General features: G+C 33.4%; 2 protein-coding genes and 1 long non-coding RNA gene across 4 annotated transcripts; 1 reads left to right on the top strand and 2 right to left on the bottom strand.

Annotated features, from left to right (window-relative positions):
* Positions 1-460: 460 nt before the first annotated feature.
* On the top strand, positions 461-10,069 carry LOC125503755. 2 transcript variants are annotated; one of them, XM_048664506.1, is made up of 5 exons: positions 461-816; positions 884-1,059; positions 1,112-1,358; positions 1,416-1,606; positions 4,762-10,069. In XM_048664506.1, exons 1-5 carry the CDS (start codon positions 641-643, stop codon positions 4,794-4,796), a joined length of 825 nt encoding a protein of 274 aa, XP_048520463.1. In that variant the 5' UTR covers positions 461-640; the 3' UTR covers positions 4,797-10,069. The 2 variants fall into 2 exon arrangements, with proteins under 2 accessions (XP_048520463.1, XP_048520462.1); XM_048664505.1 differs by having other exon boundaries at positions 462-816; positions 869-1,059.
* A 3,262-nt stretch (positions 10,070-13,331) lies between these two features.
* LOC125503756 (cytochrome c oxidase subunit 6C-like) lies at positions 13,332-17,180 on the bottom strand. The gene is made up of 3 exons (XM_048664508.1): positions 17,091-17,180; positions 14,084-14,257; positions 13,332-13,491 (listed from the first exon to the last, which is right to left on the bottom strand). Exons 2-3 carry the CDS (start codon positions 14,254-14,256, stop codon positions 13,419-13,421), a joined length of 246 nt encoding a protein of 81 aa, XP_048520465.1. The 5' UTR covers position 14,257; positions 17,091-17,180; the 3' UTR covers positions 13,332-13,418.
* A 1,743-nt stretch (positions 17,181-18,923) lies between these two features.
* Positions 18,924-20,515, bottom strand: LOC125503757. The gene is made up of 2 exons (XR_007281038.1): positions 19,470-20,515; positions 18,924-19,230 (listed from the first exon to the last, which is right to left on the bottom strand). It is a non-coding gene; the product is annotated as an uncharacterized LOC125503757 (long non-coding RNA).
* Positions 20,516-20,521: the final 6 nt, after the last annotated feature.

Genomic DNA, 20,521 nt, shown 5'->3' with positions numbered 1-20,521 from the left:
ACATCCTTTCAAACAACTTCCAATAATCTTTTACCTTCATCTATTTAGTGCCCGAAGCAGGCGATTTAAAGCCTAATCTGACTGGACTAATTCATTCTGTTCGGCGTTGCTGATACATACCAAAAAACCAGAATAGTCTACGTTATTATAAAAACGATTCATTCTTATTGCAAGCATTACTTTGATTGATTTGAATGTTATCTTTTGTCGACAGCAGTCCGTTGTCCAGGATATCTTTGCCTTTACACTGTATTTATCATACCTTTCTGATAAAAGTCCTGACCAGCAGTATCAGCAACAAGAGGCATTATAAATAATCGGCATATTTACAACAGTAAGCTCGGGAACGACATGCCAGGGACAAACAACCGATTTTTTTAAATAACCTTAATGTATTTCAGAAGATTAAACGCCGCCAAAAATAATATCAAAATTACTAAACCCATTAATGAATTATTTGTTTTCAATTATTGGTCTCAACAGGTGTTCTTAAACCTTACAGGCGGCGAAAACTGAAGAGCTTCAATCGCCAAAGTCCCCACCTGCTCTTCGAGTTGCGGCGGTTCTCTATTCGTATTCATCAAATGCTGTTGACAAGGGCGGAGGAGGTCAAGACTCAAGAGGGGGTAGCGAAAGTCCCATGTTGACCACTGAAGATGAGGATAGCAATATGGGACATTCGATGGAATCCCTCAACTCCCAGCAGCAGCAGCAACCCAATAATAAAAGCAAAAGCTTACTCGAACAGCTACTGATTGAAATTCCATCAGAGAATCACAGCTCTGTTGCACCGAATTCTCATAGTCCAGCAGCTAGGTAAATATTGAATATCTGATTTATTACAGACGTTTTTAAAATATCTGCAAAGAAATTCTAATTTCAGATCGTCAGTTCGAACACGGGCTCTCAGTAAATTAAATAGCCCTGAAATTAGCTCACCGGCACCGAAGATTGGCAAAGTCGCTCCTCCATCTACAACCGCTAAAAGAAAAAGGAATGAAAGCGACAGTTCCAACCATAGCTTAGAAGAGTTGCGAAAGCGACCTCGCAAAGGCTCTGGTATGTAACATTTTATCTTTGTTGTTTAAATCTTTAACTTGATCATTTATAGAAGCATCTGAATTGGGAAAAAGAACTGTTCATAATTCAACCAATTCATTGAAGAAGGTTGGCAAAGTGACAAACTCGCAAAATCCTCAGCAGCAAGAGGAGAGCTCAGATAGTGATGAACCCCTCATTGAGAAACTTCGAAAAAATGTCCCCAAAACAGGCATCAAAGTTTCGAAAGGTGTCGGCGCACAGACAGCCCCTCACATGACTCCGGCTAGTCAAGTTAATCATAAAACCAATATTAGGAGGTCAGTACAAGCTTAATATTGTTATTAAGTTTGCTTATTTTTGTTGTCTGTTTTCAGGTCAGCAAGAGCAGGGCAGCAGGACAAGCAGATGCATCAAGATAAGCAACAGCAACCGGCGCAAAATACTCGAAGTAGAGAAAAGGTCGTGCAACAACAGCAGCAAATAAGTCATTCTCCACAGCTGCAACAGGCCACACACACTAATGCTGAAGCCGAGGCGGCACTTAGAAGAAAAACGCGAAGTGCTGGTAAGTTTCACAAATTTATTAATTGAATCGGCATGAACATTGACGTCTTACTATCGGAAACTTATAATTGAACAGTCCAATTAAAGGTACAATAAAGGGTTACTTATCAGAATGAAATAAATTTGTTTTTGGAAATTGTGTTCTTGATTGTCTAAGGAGGAGGCAACAAACATTAGAAACTTTATGATCTGCATATTTAAATTGGCATTTTTTAACTTCAGACTTCAGAGAGTATTTCAAAATTATTTACAATTAAAATTTGGTTGTCGTGGTCATAGATGGTCTTTGAATCCGAATTTGGTCAGGGACTGGACATACACTCTAATTAACACAACACCGCAAAGCCAAAATGGTAAAGCTGCCAATTTTACACTCATTCTCCAGTTGACTACCCAAATTTGTGCGTCGCTAGAAAATGTTGCTTTTTTTCCTTAATTGGAGGTTCTTTTTATGACTGTAATTCTTAATGCTTTTGAGTAATTTGTCACTGCTCATATGAGCATTTCCAATGTTTGTTCTTTTGATTTATATTTAATCATTTTGGAAACACGGAATTCCTAGCCATCTCAAAATTAGATTATATAAATTGCTATATTGCTAATAACGTAAAACCATAATATGCTAATATCTTGGTAATATAATATGCATACTGTTCAAGAAATGCGAAATAAGTGTTTTACTGTAGGATGATGACTGAGGAAAGCATGCGAAACATAAAAAACCAGTTACAGCAAAGAAGGTGTACAAAACTGTTGAAAAAAGTACCAAAATTGTCGCTGTTACAATAGGACTACATACAAAGAAACAAATTGCCTTTGGATAGCACGTTATGTTTTATACGATATTTATGGGGCATTTTAATGATTCTGACAGGGTGTCCTTGAAATGACTGTACGACGCTTAACCACAAATTCTTTACCCGAAAATGAGACGATCTAAGCAAACTGTCCTACATCTAATGTCGCTTCATTTTACCGCTACAGGGCGCCAAAGTTCTCAAATTAGTATCGTTTTTACTAGCAGTTACCACATAAATTGACGTGTTTTTGTGATCTTTTTTATTGCGTGAAAGTATTAAAAATGATGCTTGGTTCGTTGACAATTGTTTGTATTTTTGTTACCCCCTCTACAAATAATTTAAATTTTTGTCTGCTACTAGCTGATTTCCTTTTGAATATTTTTGGCCTCTTGTTAAAATTTTCGCTGACACCGCTTCTGTTCAAAAAATTATTTGCAATGCCAAAGCATCGTTATTGTGAAAAATTCGTTTTTGTTTGTAAATATATTGTTTTGCTGTTTATAAATAATGCTTGACTTAACTTAAATTATTTCGTGCATTTGACAAACCGATGGTTTTTACTGTTTTTGCTGTTGAGCGAAGTTGAACCCGAGTTTACCGTAAACTCTGTATTTTATGTTTTTCTAAAATAAAACTTTGTTGTATCGCTGAGAAAGTTAACATGCTTCTAGTATGAAGATTATGTGAAGGAAATGGACGGATAAGTATCAGAGTTTATAGCAAATATACAAACCGTGAATCATGCGCGAATATTTTTAATCGCGAAATTTTTAAACAAAACATATCCTAATAGATGGATCGGAAGGGGCAACGATGCGCCCATAAATTGGCCACCCAATCACCCGATTTAACGCCGCTAAATTTTTTCTGTGAGTCTTAAATCAAACTTGTTTGCTTTGCCTGCCGCTACAGAAGCAGAGTTACTGGAAAGAATTTTAAATACTGCAGATTATTTTAAAAACAAGTCAGGCACGCTTCTCAAAGTACAGTTACATTTTTTGAAAAGAATTAATTTATGTTTTCGGGGGAACGGACAACATTTTGAACATTTGTTTAAATAATTAAATTAGTTCGGTTATTCAGAATTCATGCTTTCCATGTCCGAATAATTACAAATTTTAATTGCTAATTAGCGCAAATAATTATTTGTACAGATTTTGTAGGCTGATCAAAATGTTACAAGACAAAAAAGTTTTAAAAGAAAATCAGCCAGTAGCAGAAGAAAAACGAAAATAATTTGTGGAGGCGGTAACAAAAATGCAAATATTTGCTAACGAACCAAATGCCATTTGTTCAATTCCTACGCATTAGAAAAAGATCGCGCTTACGTCAAAATACAGTATATTATGTAGTAATTGTTGACTCAAAAATAAGTAATCATTCATGGTTTCACCTCGGTTATTTCTGCCAGGGCTTCTATAGTTTACAAGTATTATCTCTGTTGGGTCGGCTTTTAGTCCAACCGTGGCATTGAAATCGCCACGTATGAGTGTAAAGTGCGTTTTATTTTCATTCATGGCTCTGGATATGTTTTCATAGAAAGTTTACATTTTTTTGTCACTATGGTTTTTGGTCGGTGCATATCCCTGAATGACTTTCACACTGAATTTATTGTTGTAACGTAATGTCATATAAATAGATTACTCTTATGTATATTGCCTGTTTATAATTTAAAGTTTTTTTTTCAATGTGTCTTGTGTTTGAAAAAATCTACTCCATCTTCTGATTTTGTGTCGTGACAATTTATAGTACAGTTTGTGTCCCGTGGTTAGTGTTTCCAGGCACTCGCTTACTCCTACCATGTTCAACTTTGTTTTCCAATTCCATTTCAATCTGTATAAGATTTTCTTCAAATACAAGTGTTCTTACATTATAGGATGCAACTTTTAGTGTTGTTTGTTAAGTTTTTGTCCTCTCCAGAATCCTTGGGACTGACATATTTCAGTACAAGATTGTGGGCTATTGTATGTAAAATGTATAGCAATTTTTTAGCGCTATATTATGAAATCCCTTCATCTGAGATTATTTAGTAAAACCGAACAATAATAGAAGAAAATATCAAATTAAATTAGTAAATAAAAAGGTTAACTATTTTTCCACAAACAAACATTCGCGGCAAAAATTTCAAATTGATCCAAGCGTTTGAATTTATTTCTTTGCAGCAGAGTTTACGGATGATTTAAAAAATATTCTGCATTGTATTAAAAAGTACTGAAATTCGGTATGAATTGTTGATGATATAAATATAAAGTGCGTGAGTAGCTCGGACTCTTATACGAAACAAGGCAGTAACATTTGCAGTAACAGCTATGAAAATGTGTTAATGTCTAGTGTAGAAAACGCTTTTTTATTTCAGATATGGAGAGTAAGCGTAAAAAAGAGGTAAAGTGACATCACGGGTCAGGCTGGTCATTTACAGAGGCTGGCCACCGTTATCTTCAACTGCTCCCAGCTTACGAGCCGTATTTGCATAACTATGTTAATCCGGAGGAGGATTTTCAATTGTCCAGCGAGGACAGTAGTGTTGATCCTATGGATGACAGTCAAACATCTCCCAGTGAGGATGGAAGCAGCAGCAGCAATGATTCAAACTTTTCTTCTTTAAGCGGTTCAAACAGTGATGACGATTGAGTCGTAGCGGGGATGTGTAAAAAGGTCGAAATCTTGTGATATTTCAGAGCAGCCGCTTAAGATATTTTATTGATAATGACATACAGAAAAGGGGACAAAGAATATGAATATTAGAGTCTTTGTTGTTCGACGAAAGTGTTTCCAAAGAAACAAATTATTTTGGTTTAAACTTTCTATATTTACAACGGGTTTGACTGCATATCCGAATTCTTTTAGTTGGTCCGTATACTAAGCTATTTTAACTTTATAATGACAAGTCATTTTTTTAGTTAATATTACTTAATGAAATGTTACAGCCTCCTCAAAACTTTACATGTATGTTCAGAAAGCGATATTGGGACTGGATTCTTTTTATTCTTTAAAAATGGTCAAAACGTCGGCGAGTTTTAGTGAATAAAATAAATTTTAAATCCAGTTTTAAACTCGCCATTCTAATTTACTATTTTATGAATGATGTTAATCACTTAATTAATGTAATATTAATTAAGCTTCGGACTGACTGGTCAATTTTATTTTCGGATAAACGTCATTAAGAGTCATTAATTTTACTTTTTTGGTTACTTTTTACTTTTACATTGCTTCATTTGCATATGCAGTCTTGAATTGGGAATAACAAACATCTGAAGAACTTGCTTGTAGCTATTCTATTGCAGTTGGAAAACTTGTATAACCTCAATCCTGTTGCTGGTTCTTCGGGAATTAATTGTTCTACTTAGGTTTTCATCTCAAATGCAAATGTATAATTTTTCACTCTCTCAGCACATTGTTAGATCTAATCAAATTGAATGTTCTGAGGTTACATTTTTAAAGCTCCAAATATCTCAACGTTTCTAACCTTGGTATCATCCTCGGGGCTGTTGTAAGGTGGGTTTAGAATTTTAGTGGAAATTGTGGCAATCCAGAGGCACATTTTTGTCTGAGTTCTAACAGATGAAAAATCATTAGATATCTAAATTTACTTTAAGCGTAATGTCTAACTTTAACTTGAGTATTAGCATTCTTTATACAATGACAGCTATACATAACGAATGTGCCTTTGTAACTGAAAAGTATAAGTGTACTACTTAGTGTTCAAAATGCGCCTTTCAAAGACAGCTATCATCATTTTTTCCTATATTGTTCAATTTTCAAGATAAAAGTTGGTCCAACTTGATCCCGGCCTCTTGATTGTCACATTCCGTTTGGGAACGGTTGCAAGTCTTTGTGAAATCAGAATGAATACAAACTTTACACAGATTGTGATATGCGTACGCGGAACATCATTGTCCAATTGTGTATGTGTTCTAATAACGCGATGTGAATAATATGCAGCGATGTGTTGAATTTTTATAGCGAATCACTTTGTAGATATGGAGCGTGTTATCATTATCGCTAGTTGAACATTTTTTTCGGTTTCGTGATAATAAATTGTTTAATGTCATAAAGCGGAGAACTCCGCAGGTATTGTTTATGTTTGCTGTTTTTGTTACATGTATGTAGCTCGTGTTAGGAAGATAATTAATTGAGGGATTTAAACGAATTTAATTTTTTTTGCTTTATACACTTGCGTTTAAGATGCTTTTCGCTCTGCTCACAGACACGTGTATGAACTACCGACCTTTAAAATGTGTTGCAAATTCGAATATGTCGGATGTTTTTCTGCTTAATGTTTTTGTTGTATTTATTTTTTTACAATCAAATTGTCCAGTGTATTTCACTTAAGCGCGTCTATTGTAAATATTACGTAAACAGAAAAGCAATCTGCTAAAAGGTAGCCGTGAGCAGAGGAAGTTGTGTTCTATAGAATCTGTGATTAAACTTTTTTTTGTAATGTTTACATGTGTGAGTGTGTGGCACGATAAGTGCGTAGTGATATCAGTTGTTATCTTTTATCAAATGCTTCTTTATAATTTAATTATGAATAGAAATGTGGTGTAGGTGGCGTGATTTAAATTTTAGTTTATTCAACAGCCCGGACATTACAAGTTCGAAAAACAGCATTGAAATAAGGCTAAATTAGTTGCGCAATTTTAAATTCACCTTCTTGATAGACGTTCGCGGGTATATTAATTGGCTGGATGTGGTATAAATCTGTTATCTAAATTGCACTTTCTTCATGGATGTTCTCGTTTTGGCCATAAGAAAGTATTGTATAAATAAATGAAAAACGTCAATGTGGGCTTCAGACGACTTCCTGTCACTCTAAGTTTTTTCAATAAAATTATACTTAGGTATTTAAAATCTGAATTAATTTAGCGTTGTGCTAAGCGATTTATTATCCCTGTATAAAACAGTTTTATAGCGACGATGGGGAAACGTTATAGTCGGGGAGGCAGGGATCTATTTTGAGTAGTTTTGTGCTGCTAGATTTTTATCTATACTGATAAATGAGCAACAAAAGTGAAGGTCAGCTGGCGCACCCGCAGGGGTTGGTGCTATGGCTCCACATGGAACATGTAAAAAAAAGTTGTTCTGAATCATTTTAGACAACCTGATTTTTCTAACTTTTGTCGGATATTAAGTAGATATAACTTTACTATAAAAATTGATTAGTTTTTGGGGCACTTTGCAGTCTCCTTTTATCAAGAAGTCAGTACTTAAATCCTCGGGCAATCGTTTAGGCTGGATATTACGAAGTATCGAGATCACTTCTAACTAGCACTCCGGTATAACGTTTTACAATTTTTCCCCGTTTATTGACACTGTTAATTTTTTTAGAAAATGTCTTTTAAATGGTCCGGCTCTGTGTGTTGATTTGGTAGGGTCCTTCAACAAAGAGTGAATGAAGAAAAGTAAAAAAAGACTCATTCATTTTTATAATATTTTCATTGCACACTTTGTCAAAGGCTGTGAACCTCGCGAGTCACACGCCACTCGGCCTTCTCCATATTATATGTTTTTTGTGCCTGCTGCATATTCTGCAGTACCTTCATTTTCATTACAAGTTCACACGCCCAGCTGACTATTTTTTTAAATATTATCTAGTCTTTAATTCATGGAAAAAAAATTAGGTTGTCTGAAATGATTTTGAAAAAACTTTTTTCCACATGTTCCTTAGCATCCCACACTCGCTAAAAGAGCCTCTGTTATAACTTGACTGTCTGGAAGCCATGCATAATATCAATGAAGTCCAAATGTATTACACTCGCTATAATTTATCTGTCACTCCCCATTTAGAGCAACCGAGTATCGAAAAATCTTCTGAGTATTAAAGTGTGAATTACCTTTCATGTGTGAAAACAGATTGGCGCAATTTTTGGCGCAACAAGAGAAATCATCAAAATCAGTTGTATACATTTCCTAGTGTCTTCAAAGTTCCATGGTATTTTGAAATTTTCAAATGATTTACAATATTATTGGCTTCTCATTAATGGAAACGAAAATTTGTTTGTATGAATTCTAAGTAGCATTTATTGTAAAGTTGCAGTTTTGTTATAGCTTATATTTATGATTATTACACGAAACCGTATGGAGTTAATTTTCCGGCACATTTGGTCAATGATAAGTGTTCTCGCGCAAAGCAAAAACCAACTAAAATCTAGAACCTGTATATAGTTTAGGCAAATTTAAATAAAAATGTACATAGTATATATAAAATTAAGAAGCTATAGCGTATATTCATAGTAAACAGAGGTGTATATTAATAAATATTATTGTACATGTGGTATTTTACATACGGAGCTATACTTTGCATAATAATATATTATACAATATATTTTAAGTATTTTTTCTTTTTATTTTCTTCAAACGTTTTCTGCGTAAGGGAAACTGGGATTTACTTGACAATCGAGCTTATGTAATTTAGGAAGGCTGAATTGGGCTTTTGTTGCATATAGTTGAATATAGTTTCTTTTTTTAAGTCTAAAACTATTTAAAATTTGTATCATTTAACTAACAGCAGCTAGCAAGACTAGTTGAGTTAACCCAAGTTTGTTTCCATAGAATTTATTTTCGAAAATGCACTGCCAATTTGCAATGTCTTGCAACAGCTTTACATTTTGCTAGATATATTCATGAAACACAGCGGGGCTCCTAAACCACATAAATTCTCAACTCAAGTAAGTACTCTATTGTACAAAGTTGTTATGACATTGTTTTTGTTTAGCTTAGTTATATTGTACTTGTATGTAATTTGTTTGTATTTATAATTTATATTACGGCATCAAGGGTGTTGGTTCCGAATCCGACCAGACTATTAAGAAATTACGATTTTACACACTTCGTGTGTAAATAACTCGCATAGTTTTGCCAGCACTGTTCCGATGTGCATTTTTATTTATTTTGTGTATAAAGGTGTAGAAATTTGGGTCTGAATTTAGACATTATGTTAATGTTTAGAAAAACTGAAGCTTTACACATATTTTCACTACACGTTGAATAAGTACGTTTAGTTACTTGTACTTTAGAATGTATATTTGCTACATTTTTTAAATAAATTATTATTTTAGTTGTTACCTTAAGCATTACTGAATGAATGTTTCCTTTCTTTGACTTGCTGCAGAACTCGGTGGGAGAATAGGATTATTTTTTAATTGATTTAGTTTTTAGTTGACTGTTAGTTAAATTGGAGAAAAATTATAACTATGCCGATTTTCATTTGCCGATTATCTTTGATCATTAGCAACTCAAGTTTTCAATGTATTTGTTTCATCTATTCAATAATTCCTTGAAGGCTCTGGCGTGTAAAGCACTTAAAATATCAAAATGTTGTATTTAGTTAGTTCACCTACCCAGTCTAGGTAGCTTTGATTTGAAATATGTCAAGCTTATGAAAGTACCAATTGATGATCAATCGTACATTCGATATATTATCGAGAAGATAAAGATTGCGGGTAAATGAAATTGTAGCAGAATTTGAAGCGTTTTGATCATATTTTCTGAAAAACCACCATTCTTTATAGGAAGACGTTTAAGTTTGTATGGTCGGATTCGAACTCTAGGCTTTCCAGTTGCCTTACGCAGAACACAATTTGACTTGTAATGTTCTTAATTGTAGATTGTGGAAAGGTTGATTATAAAATATACATTGTTAAATAGAAATACCTTGACATTTATATCATGATTTGTTTTCTTTCGTTCCTGCAGCTGATGTTCTTGGTTTTAGTAAAACAGTGCAGTTTATATCTTGGTACATTTTTATCGCAGTAAATCACTGGAAATTCAAATCAACTTTGGGGTTGATAGCGATGACTTTGATGATCGAAGGGAGCTGTTCTTACCCCCAGTAAAAACGAAATACCCTCATTAATTAACTAGTTATGATAAGTAATTCGGTGATTAATATTAGTTTTGGCGTTGTGCATTAATCACTGCAGCTGAGCGAAATTCAGACAAATATACATGGCTCTAAATTTAAAGTTAAATTAGTGAAAGATCGGCGCTTGGAGCGTTTTTTGTTTAGTTATTGTTGACTTTCGTGAAGTTGGAACGTGAAATTTGCCTTTGGAAATATTGCAATGCAAACAGTCACTTTCAACAAAAATGTCGACAATATACAAACTGAAATCGAACTGCCAAGTAAAGCGTGAATCATCGAAAGGGCGAACAATTAAACGATTAAATTATCATGTTTATTCGGTAGTTCGGTGTATTTTTTTTTCGCGAAAAAGAGTATGAATGTTCAGTTTGCTACCGATAGAGAACAAAATCGGCCGATGACCCTTTGTGTCGTGTGAATCGCGTTCTTAGATGGAAAATAGAATCATTGGGGCTCTTATGGCAAGTGCGGTAGTTTGTGAGTGTAGTGAACTTCTTGGGGATTAATGGTTAGAACATGGAGGGTGGCGCCCCAGATTGCAGAAAGCTGGTAAGAATTATTTCTAATCTATAAATCTTTAAGCCTGAACTGAGTTTAGTTTTCCGACCAGCAACTGAAATTTTATGGATGCTATATATTTTTCCCTCATTGCTTTGCTGATTTCAAATATGTGTGTACAGTGTTACCCCTGGTTGCCATGTATAGGATAATTGATTGAACTTTGGCCACCCCGTTTTTGTATCTAATTTCAAATTTAGAAAAAAATGTTTAATACAAAAGTTGTAGATATTAACATCTAGATTATTTTAAGATAATACCAATTGATAAATGGTGTCTCAAACTTAAGTGGTAGACCAAACTAGATATTCGTAAAATTCTAGGCCTATTCGCTATAAACGTTCTATATTGATTCTCAACTGTTTTTGAGTTAATAACCAATGTTAATTGAATTTTGGCCAGCCCGTTTTAACATCTAATTTGAAATTTAGAGAAAAATATTAAATGCAAAAGTTTTAAATATTAATGTCTAGTTTATTGTAAGGTAATACCAGTTGATACAGGGTGTCTCAAACTCAAGTGGCGGTAGAAACATACAAAATGGAATCGCGCACTTTTTATTTCATATAGTTAATAACCATTTAAATGTTCGGACATTCCATTTATAAAAAATGGAGGTTGGTCAGGCACTTGAATTTGATACACCCTGTAGCAATTGATGCTATCTTAAAATAAACTAGACGTTAATATCTACAACTTTTGCATAAAATGTTTTGCTCTAAATTTCAAATGAGCTGCAAAAACGGAGTGGACAAAGTTCGATCAATATTGGTATTCACTCAAAAACAGTTGAAAATCACTATAGAACATTTATATGGAATGGGCCTAGAATTGTACGAATAGCTCGAATATGTAATAATTAGTACGGCTTTTGATTAAAAAAAAGATAAGTTTGGTCTGCCACTTGAATTTGAGACACCCTGTATTAATTGGTGTTATTTTAAAATAAACTAGACGTTAATATTTCCAACTTTTGTATTTAACATTTTTCTCTAAATTTCAAATTAGACTGTACATGTAGAACTTTTAGTCCCATATTCATAAACTGACTCGTAGCGTCGATTGGATATCCATTGAGCTATTCTTTGGTAGTTGATTTTTAAACATTGGGATTCTGTATTTTGGGAGGCTTTGTATTTTTATATCAAGCTAATCTGAAGTTTTTCTCTAAAGAATCGCTCAGATATGGAAATTTGGGTTCTAGTATTCAATACAAGAAGCATCAACCTTGGGTCCAAAGAACCGTTTCAGATATGCAAATATGGGTTCAAATTTTATGTTTTTTTTTATCAAAAAAAGTCAAGAGTTTTAGTTTTGCCTTTTTTTTAACTGCGAAATCGACTGAAACGTGCCAGTTTCTTTGACGTTCCTAAGAACCATTTGAGCGACAGATTCGTTTTTTTATATCATTGGATAAAGAATTGATAATTCGATTCAGTTATAACAACGTGCATGAGTAAATTCTGGTAGCTTTGTCACAAAAAGTCACACGAAATTTGAATATCAGGCATTTAGGTGCAACTTATTGCCAAAATTTTATTTAAAAAAACTTCTACAGAATGTCGATCGTTCAAGTTTCTACTGGCTTTACTTTGGAAGTTGGAAGTCTGCAGTTGCGTAAAAGCTTTCATTTTCAAATGAACATTTATGAAGCGCGCAAAATTTAGGATTGCATTTGGTTAGAATGAATGTTTGAAGGTTTGAAAAAATGTTGACGACGAACTTTTAGATTATTTTTCGTTACTGAGAAATTTATTTTCGGAAAATGCGTTGCATAATGTGTCCCGTAGCCGTAGCACTGAGCGCAACGATGAGTGATGTTCAAAATTTTGACGGCATTTATAGCGCACTCTTCGTTACTGAGCGCAAAATTCCGAACTTGTAAAGTATTTTTCGTTTCTGAGTTTTTTGTTACAACTAATCTCGCTCTTTTACTATTTTCCATGGTTAACTTCGATCAACTACATTAAGGATGTAAAAATCATTCGCAGACACTTCATTTTCTAAAAAACCAAACGATCACTGAAATCGTAATAAAATGTTCTTTGTAATAAAGGCATAATAGAATATGGTTTCCATTTAAAAAAACACAAGTTTATGTCATTTCAATTTCCTAAAACTTTTCTGTTCAATGTTTTCCTGTCAGATTAATTGGCGTGTTCAACTACCGGTGGTGGCGCTGAGAAACGTCAAATTACTCGTCGAGTGACAGTTGAGACTGGTCAGACTTGTTTAGTTATTGGAGTTGATGACATTTATAACATAAAACAATACTTACACACTCTTCGATCTGTTTCTATTTCTTTAAAAGCTTGCAAAAGTTGACTAGAAGGAAACAAAACAAACCGCAATCAGATGTAAAGATCAATGTGACACAAATGTCAAGGAAACAAGTGTCAAATTACTACTGAACTTGTAGTTATAATTTTAGCCACCAGTGGGCCAGTGGGACTTTTGAACTCGCGATTACTGACCGAGCTAGGAGTTATTTGAAAATTATGTACTTGTGGTATTATTTTCTCTTTATTCTATGATACACAGTACACTAAAACCGCGCTTTGGTTCGCTGGATTTGTTCACCGTTCAGCTCAATCGCTCGGACAGGAATCGAACAGGCCCTTTTTCCTCATTCTCTCAAATTCCTTGTCGATGTCATAGTTTCTGAAATTAAACAATTATTGGCATAAGTATTATTGTAGATTGCCACGTTGTTCGATACATATTAACGAAAAAACAGTTTTCAGTTTGTTGCTTTTGTGCGCAACATACACATATTAAAATACAAACAAACGTTATTCCTAAACAAACATACATCAATTATATCTAAAAATTAATTAAATATCGCAAGTCGAATTTGTAAGTTTAGACACTTTAATTATATATACAGGGTACCCGAAAATGGAGCGAGCAACATTTTACGAGGTTGTTCTAGAGCAAAAATTAGTGGGTCAAGTCCCTATAACACTTTCTCGAAAACTCAATAATAACTGAGTCTTACATAGGAACAAATTCACAGCGAGTTTCATTGAAATTCATCGTACCATTCTCCCGATGTAATAAAATTTAGGTCAGATCGATTGCTCCAGAGAATATCGCAGCCCCCTTTTGATCATGTGCTTACGGGCCACCCTGTATAAATTGAATACTCTCTAATTCAGATTATTCATGTGAATAACAAATTTACGATTTCATTTATTTCAAAAATACAGTCATATGCATTTTTGCAGTAAAATTAATAGGTTCAAAAACTTACTTGTAAAATTCGGCATATGCTGTTTTCCTTCCATCGTTGTGTACAAATTTCATTAGAACAGCAGCGGTGGTGATCGTAATGGCCACAGAAATAAGGTTTCTCTTAATGGAACTTCGCAGAAGACCTCTTAATTGAGGTCTTGGCAACGGTTTCGTCACTTCAGCTGCAGACATTCTAAAAAATAATGCATCCAATGATTGTGTTTGGTATTTGCATTGTAGTAAAAGTGGTGTTTAAAAAATTAATTTTACAATGTACATATTTATACCAGTAGGCATACAGAGTGATTCTTAATTTGATACTGTCATTTTAACTGTATATAAAAGTATTTGAAACAACAATTTTCAAATTACTTTTTTTGAAAAAACTTAAAAATAAGGGTGTTACATAAGTAATTTAAAAATGATACACCGGTACGAATTGATAATGGAAATATATTAAATGTATGGTTCCAAAATTATATCTACATTTTTTTTAAATCCGGCTGCCAGACGAGTTTTTCAAATCTGAACGTAAGGAATTCATTCCTGAGTTATATTTCCTATAAAACTTACTCATATTATTCCCATACACCATGAAACGCAAAAAATTCAGGAAGCATTAGCCATGAAAAACTAATGCCGTTTTTTGATTATTCGTGGATTCTTTTCAAATTTGTATGACTTCCCATAAATATTGCTGCGCATGAATGATCAAAATTTAACATTCACCCCTTATCCCTCAAAGGCCGAACCATTGGTGTGAAGTAAAATGTTAAACTTTTTTATATCATCAGACTATGAAGGCTTTCACGGCCGGTTAAATTACATTTAGGAATGTTTTCCGGGCTTTGAAGCCGTGGTCTATCGGAATTTCTTCCTGACGTTTTGTCCACAACTGCGGTGGACATTTTCAAAGGCGATGAGGCAGTGGGCGAAGTGATCTCCCGTGCTTTCCGACTAAGACTGATGATCATCAGTAAAAATCTTTGAGCTTCGCTTGTTTCATAGCTAATTGTTTGATTGATTTTTGTAATGACTCTTCCAACCCTGAAGAAGGCGGAAAAAATTAATTGCCAAAAGCTTGGTAGTTGAAAAAGTTTTTTTTCTTTTTACCACTGGTTACTTAATTTTTCATTTTAAACTTCTTCATAATGCAATTACGTTTATATATTTTATATGGCAGACCTCCTATAAAAAAGTTTCTTCTGTGTTTATCAAAGAAAAGAAATTGAAAGGGGATAATTGATATGTACGAAAAAATAAATGTCAAAGCATTTAAAAAAAATTGAATGAATCTGTTAGTTGATAAAAGTTCTAGTTCTACCAAGTTCTACTTCGATAAAAATGAAGCGGAGAAAAAGACCTAATGACGATGCGGATGAGACAAAATATCACTGCTTTTAATAAATAGAATAAATAAAAAATGTTTGCCAATATTAAGGAACGTTCCAAGCTAACAACCGTATTGCTCGAATATTAAAATAACAACATCATACACATAGCATAAGTTATGAATCAGTCTATAAAAAAATCCTAATCGCGAATTATGTTTCGCACGTTTTGTAGAAAAAATCAATGTGTCGAGATGAGTACGTGACCAGTTTCACATAGAAAAGTTGAAATTTGCGAGTCGTATATTTTTGCATTTGCGGTTTGTGGAACACAGATTTGAGTCAATATACAGCTCGTTTCAGAACAATATGTTTACATAACACATTTACTGACAATAAACGTACTTATTGATATAACATATTGCACATGCATGTACTTATACAGAGTGTTTCAGATATAATTTGCCAACATTGAATACGTGCAAGACAAAACCGATTTTAAAGGCAAAATGTCCTATAACTTGAGTCCGCTAAGACGCATTATTATAGGTACTCTCATATGTATTGCTTGTGTTATGTTTTGTTATCTTCTTGTTTTTTTTTCATGTTCTTGTGTGTTATTCGTTTTGTCCATAGATGTATTTCAGATTTTCGATGGCAATAAATCACATGGACATGTTTTGTCCTGAAGAATATGCAAAATACCATGGTTATGCTGTCTAAATAAGCGCTTTGTAGATTTCAATCGCTTTGTCTAACGTTTTACTTTACAGCAAGCAACTTCTTAAAAATATATGATTTGTGAATATGTGCATTAATAAAATTGCAATAAGCTAAAAATAAATTTTTTGATTTCGAATATGTAGTTTTAATATAGATATATTTTTTGGGAATTTTATGCTGGAAAACAAGATTTGCTTTCACCTAGTTTAATTTGCCATTTCTAAACTCACACTTCACATCACACTTGCAGAATCCGGTTTGTTCTACAGTGGGACTTGAGTGAAAATGGCCAAAGATCGAAAAAAGTTACTTTTAATCTACTTAAATTTATAAGAAAATTTCATTATTTTTATCTTCACTTATTATAATTATCCGAGACTTGGGCTCTGTATTTGAAAGTTTTTGTGTAAAAAATGCAGTATATTTTCGGCGTTCGGCCAAAAGCAGAAAATCCCAATTTTTTTTTCTTATCCCAAAAATTACTTGTCCACTTAAGCCAAGAAAAAAATCTCTTTCATTAAGAATTTTCGGACACTAGAAACTTCATATTTTGAATAGTAGAATATGGTTTCCGAAAATCAAAAATTATATTTTCAACATTAAATTATATTTTTCACAATAGCAACTGTCTTATTTTTTCACGTTCTCACGTAATTTTAATTAATAAAAACATAAAAGCCCGTACACTTTGATAAAGATAAAAGCTGATTAGGTAATATCGTTATCAAATTGTACCATATACCTACGTAAAATACACATTTAATTATGTCTGTCTCAACCGCACTCTACCCTTTGGAGGTCAATCGCGCCCTTCAATAACCCTTAGAGGCGAATTTACCCACTTGAACTTTATTGTTCACTTTACACAGAAACTTCGAGGCTCAATATTAAAGAACATATTCACTCCAATTAAAAAATATTAAGTACATTTCCATCAATAAAAAATTTATATTGATTATAGAAAAAACTTACGTTTTCCGACCTGGCTGGATAAATTTCGATGATCTGGCTTGTACGCTTTCCCTATAAACACGCACTGTTTCAAGTGAGAAGCGGCTTGCTTGGAAAATAAGTCGCGTGACGCAGCTGTACAGGGGGCGTCAATTACATTTGATCAGTTAATTAATAGATAATTTTAGTTTTTTTAATGAACATATCTTAAGAGAGCTTTAAAATATGCGATAGGAAGTTGCCAAAAATAAACACTCAACGAAAAAAAATAGCGTTTTATCTTGGCTTGGATATAAAAAGCTGTTCATCTTATAGTAACTGCAAAGGAGCGTTTTTATGTTTGCAGATATTAAAACAACATAGAAAATGTTCATAGCGTTTTTTAACAATCAAGGATATGCAGCTTTTGCCCCACCATTACTTATTTTGACTTATTATTTGTATTTTCATATTTATTTATATTTACATATAAGAATTTTATCTAGTATACGATTAACAGTAGAAGTGTTTACATCAGAACTTGTCTATGTTAAAGGTTGAAAAAGCAGTGGCGGTTTCTCAATAGTGAAACATTGAATAACATGAAATAAATAAAATCATCAAAATTTGGGAGTACAAGTACATATGTGCACTTGTACGTCTCTTCTGCAGAAAAAAAATATTAAAATTTTATTGCTCTTCAAATAATTTCAACACCGCATTAAGTACTTTTGAATGTATTCAAAAAATCACTAACGCAAAGAGTAAGTATTTGAAATAATTTGGTTGATTACTTCTTTGAGCAGGGTGATTCACGTCTATATTTTCACTGATCATTACCATAAAGCTTCCGAAAATTTTCAAATTTATTTACATACAGGGTGATTCAAAATGGACGACATTCCTTTGGAGACGTGGTCTGTGGGTGTTTTAGGAGTACAGAAAAAATAGTTTAAAACAAATATTGTTATTAAAAACTGAGAAATTTGTACAAAAACTATATCAGAAAGACGGCAACCATGTTTTCCAACGTAATTTGCCTCATTAACATTCCGTAAATAGTTGTTGCTAAGCAATTATTAAAAACTCCGGTAACCATGGATAAATAGAGAAAGTGACTAAGATAAGATAGGCAAGCATAAACGGTAAATTCAACAGGATTCGTTGAATGTAGGAACGTACGTTTACGAAATATCAATATTGTCAACGAGAAATTGTTTTTTAATGTCATCGTAAGCTCGAATTGATGTACTCGAATAAATATACATTCCTGTCTTTAACTCCAAAAAAGTTAGTGCCTGTGTAATTACCTTATTGTGCACTCTTCTCGAACAGCTTCTCGTATTCGGTTAATTAACTCCTCCTCAATTTGTACCGGTGTTCAGTAATCCATTGGTTTAATGTGTCCGTGTGTTTTGTGCATCCAACATACGTGGTGGGACTGTAGCCCTTCCTGGGTATTTACTTAGCCCTGGAAGGCTCTGGTGCACCTATCTGCCATACTTGTTATTCCTGACAAATTCAATATTTTTCTCGTACTCTCAAAGTGAGCCCCGATTATCGAAAGCGATGACGTGAATTTTAAACAGCTTTTATGAAATAGCATCCTCTAAACTATTTGATTTTGACCTACCACCGGCAACAAAAGCGGTTTGACTTGATAATTTTTTCCTTTCTAATTCTTTGAGCAAAATCACTTCTTAAGAATTACCGACAATGACTTTTGCGGTTCCAGAAGAAGTTCTGGGATTCATTTTTGGTGAATTATTTTTTACTGAGTTTCAAGATTATTTATTAATTCGTCGATCATAAAATGTTTGTTTTGCAACAAAGAATCTAAATCTAAAAAATCTAAAAGTTGCGTTTAATATGCCAAATTAAATTATCCGTATTAATGCCTTAAACAGAGGAAATAAAGGGACGAACGAAATGGCACTTAGTGCGTTTTCTGCAATGTCTTGCTTCCTTACTGATTCTGCCAGTATTGTGGTCGGATGCTCGGAGGATTGTTCTGGATTGCACTGAAGAGTAGAAAATCAAATGTTTTCAATCAAATCATCAAATCGATTCACGGCTTTTCGAAAGAGACACGACCGAATCAGGACTTCTGTACAATCCTACCGACTGCGCCAGTTATAAACAAATTCAAAACTGAAAACTTATGCCCAAGCCAGTTGCTTACCTACAGAAGAACAGTAAAAAATAGTTCAAAGGGATAACAAATCCCTAAAAAAATAAAAATGGATAATGATTTTTTACAAACAAATTTAATAATATATTTTTTAATACCAAGATTTTTAAATCTTTTTAGTAGGTACTCTTTTTGGCTTCGATACTATAAACAATCTTTTAATTAATATCTCAAGAGATAAAAATTATGTTCAAAGCTGCAAGCAATGTATGTGTGTTTCATATAGTTACCAAATAGCTAATCAACGCAATCAATCAATGTATCAGCAGTTTTGTTCATATTATAATTATAGATTATTTCGAGCTTGTTCTGTACACCCAAACAGATTGTGCCCACCCGGTATTATAGAAAACATTACTTCTAATTTTATCTTTATTCGTATTAGTACAGGTGGAAGATATTTATTTTATCGATTAGAGTGATTAGATATGAAAGCTGGTCAACAGATAAATGAAATATGTATAGGGTATATTTCTCGATGTAATACTACCATTAGTTGAAAAACAAAATATCAAATTAAAACCTAGCGCAATTCAACAGTTGATAGTGGCAACTTGTAACATAAAAACAATGAATGATGAACCACACAGAACATACCTACTTATATCAGGAACTAGAAAACATCAAATGGGAAATCCAGGGACTCTTCAAAACAATAATGAAAGAACAAAGCCACCATCCTTAAATCTGGCCTCTTACCTACTATATCAAAACAACACAGAGACCACTCTGGGAGGAACCGCTATCCTAAAAAACAAAAAGTTAAAACATGAAGTAACAAAAATGAGCTCAATTCCCAACCGAGTTATGTACATAATTTTAGAAATGAAAAATAAATTTGAAATACACATCATACCCACAACAGAAAAGGGGATCCATCAAACATTGGAAACTGTAGATTACGTCACAGAAACGAGAGAGTCTGTTACGTCGGTATGCATAGTCGATATTCGGCATCTTGCCGGAGATCAACAATAAAAACAAGATTCTGACTAGATATTCTTGAAATTAATCAACAACAAATTCAGAAAACGCTAAAAGTCAAACTAGAGCCCCTCTTTTTTTCTTTCTAAGTTTCTAACGAGGAAAATAACGAGAGGCAAGAAAGAATGTAAGAAAATATAATACAAAACAAATTAATAACACCACTGTGGAGAACAGAGGTATGAAGATATTGAATACAATATTTCACAGCAAACAACTAAAATAATAAAATTGTGGGATAAATTAGAACATCTAGTCACAGAAAAGAAGAAAATAGCGAAAGTAGTAGAACAATTCT

Source organism: Dendroctonus ponderosae, unplaced genomic scaffold (genome assembly GCF_020466585.1).
Source record: "Dendroctonus ponderosae isolate FM_Combo_2020 unplaced genomic scaffold, Dpon_F_20191213v2 Dpon_F_20191213_297, whole genome shotgun sequence".
NCBI lineage: Eukaryota > Metazoa > Arthropoda > Insecta > Coleoptera > Curculionidae > Dendroctonus > Dendroctonus ponderosae.
Note: the sequence above shows the minus strand (reverse complement) of the source record. Positions and strands in the feature narration are given on the sequence as shown.

Bases quoted from the DNA above. Each gene is read 5' to 3' on its own strand.
- LOC125503755 (XM_048664505.1), top strand. From the start codon at position 641: ATGTTGACCACTGAAGATGAGGATAGCAATATGGGACATTCGATGGAA. The intron at 817-868 runs GTAAATATTGAA...ATATCTGCAAAG, and splicing joins TCTCATAGTCCAGCAGCTAG to AAATTCTAATTTCAGATCGT. The intron at 1,060-1,111 runs GTATGTAACATT...GATCATTTATAG, and splicing joins GCGACCTCGCAAAGGCTCTG to AAGCATCTGAATTGGGAAAA.
- LOC125503756 (XM_048664508.1), bottom strand. From the start codon at position 14,256: ATGTCTGCAGCTGAAGTGACGAAACCGTTGCCAAGACCTCAATTAAGA. The intron at 13,492-14,083 runs GTAAGTTTTTGA...GTTTAATTTCAG, and splicing joins GCATATGCCGAATTTTACAA to AAACTATGACATCGACAAGG.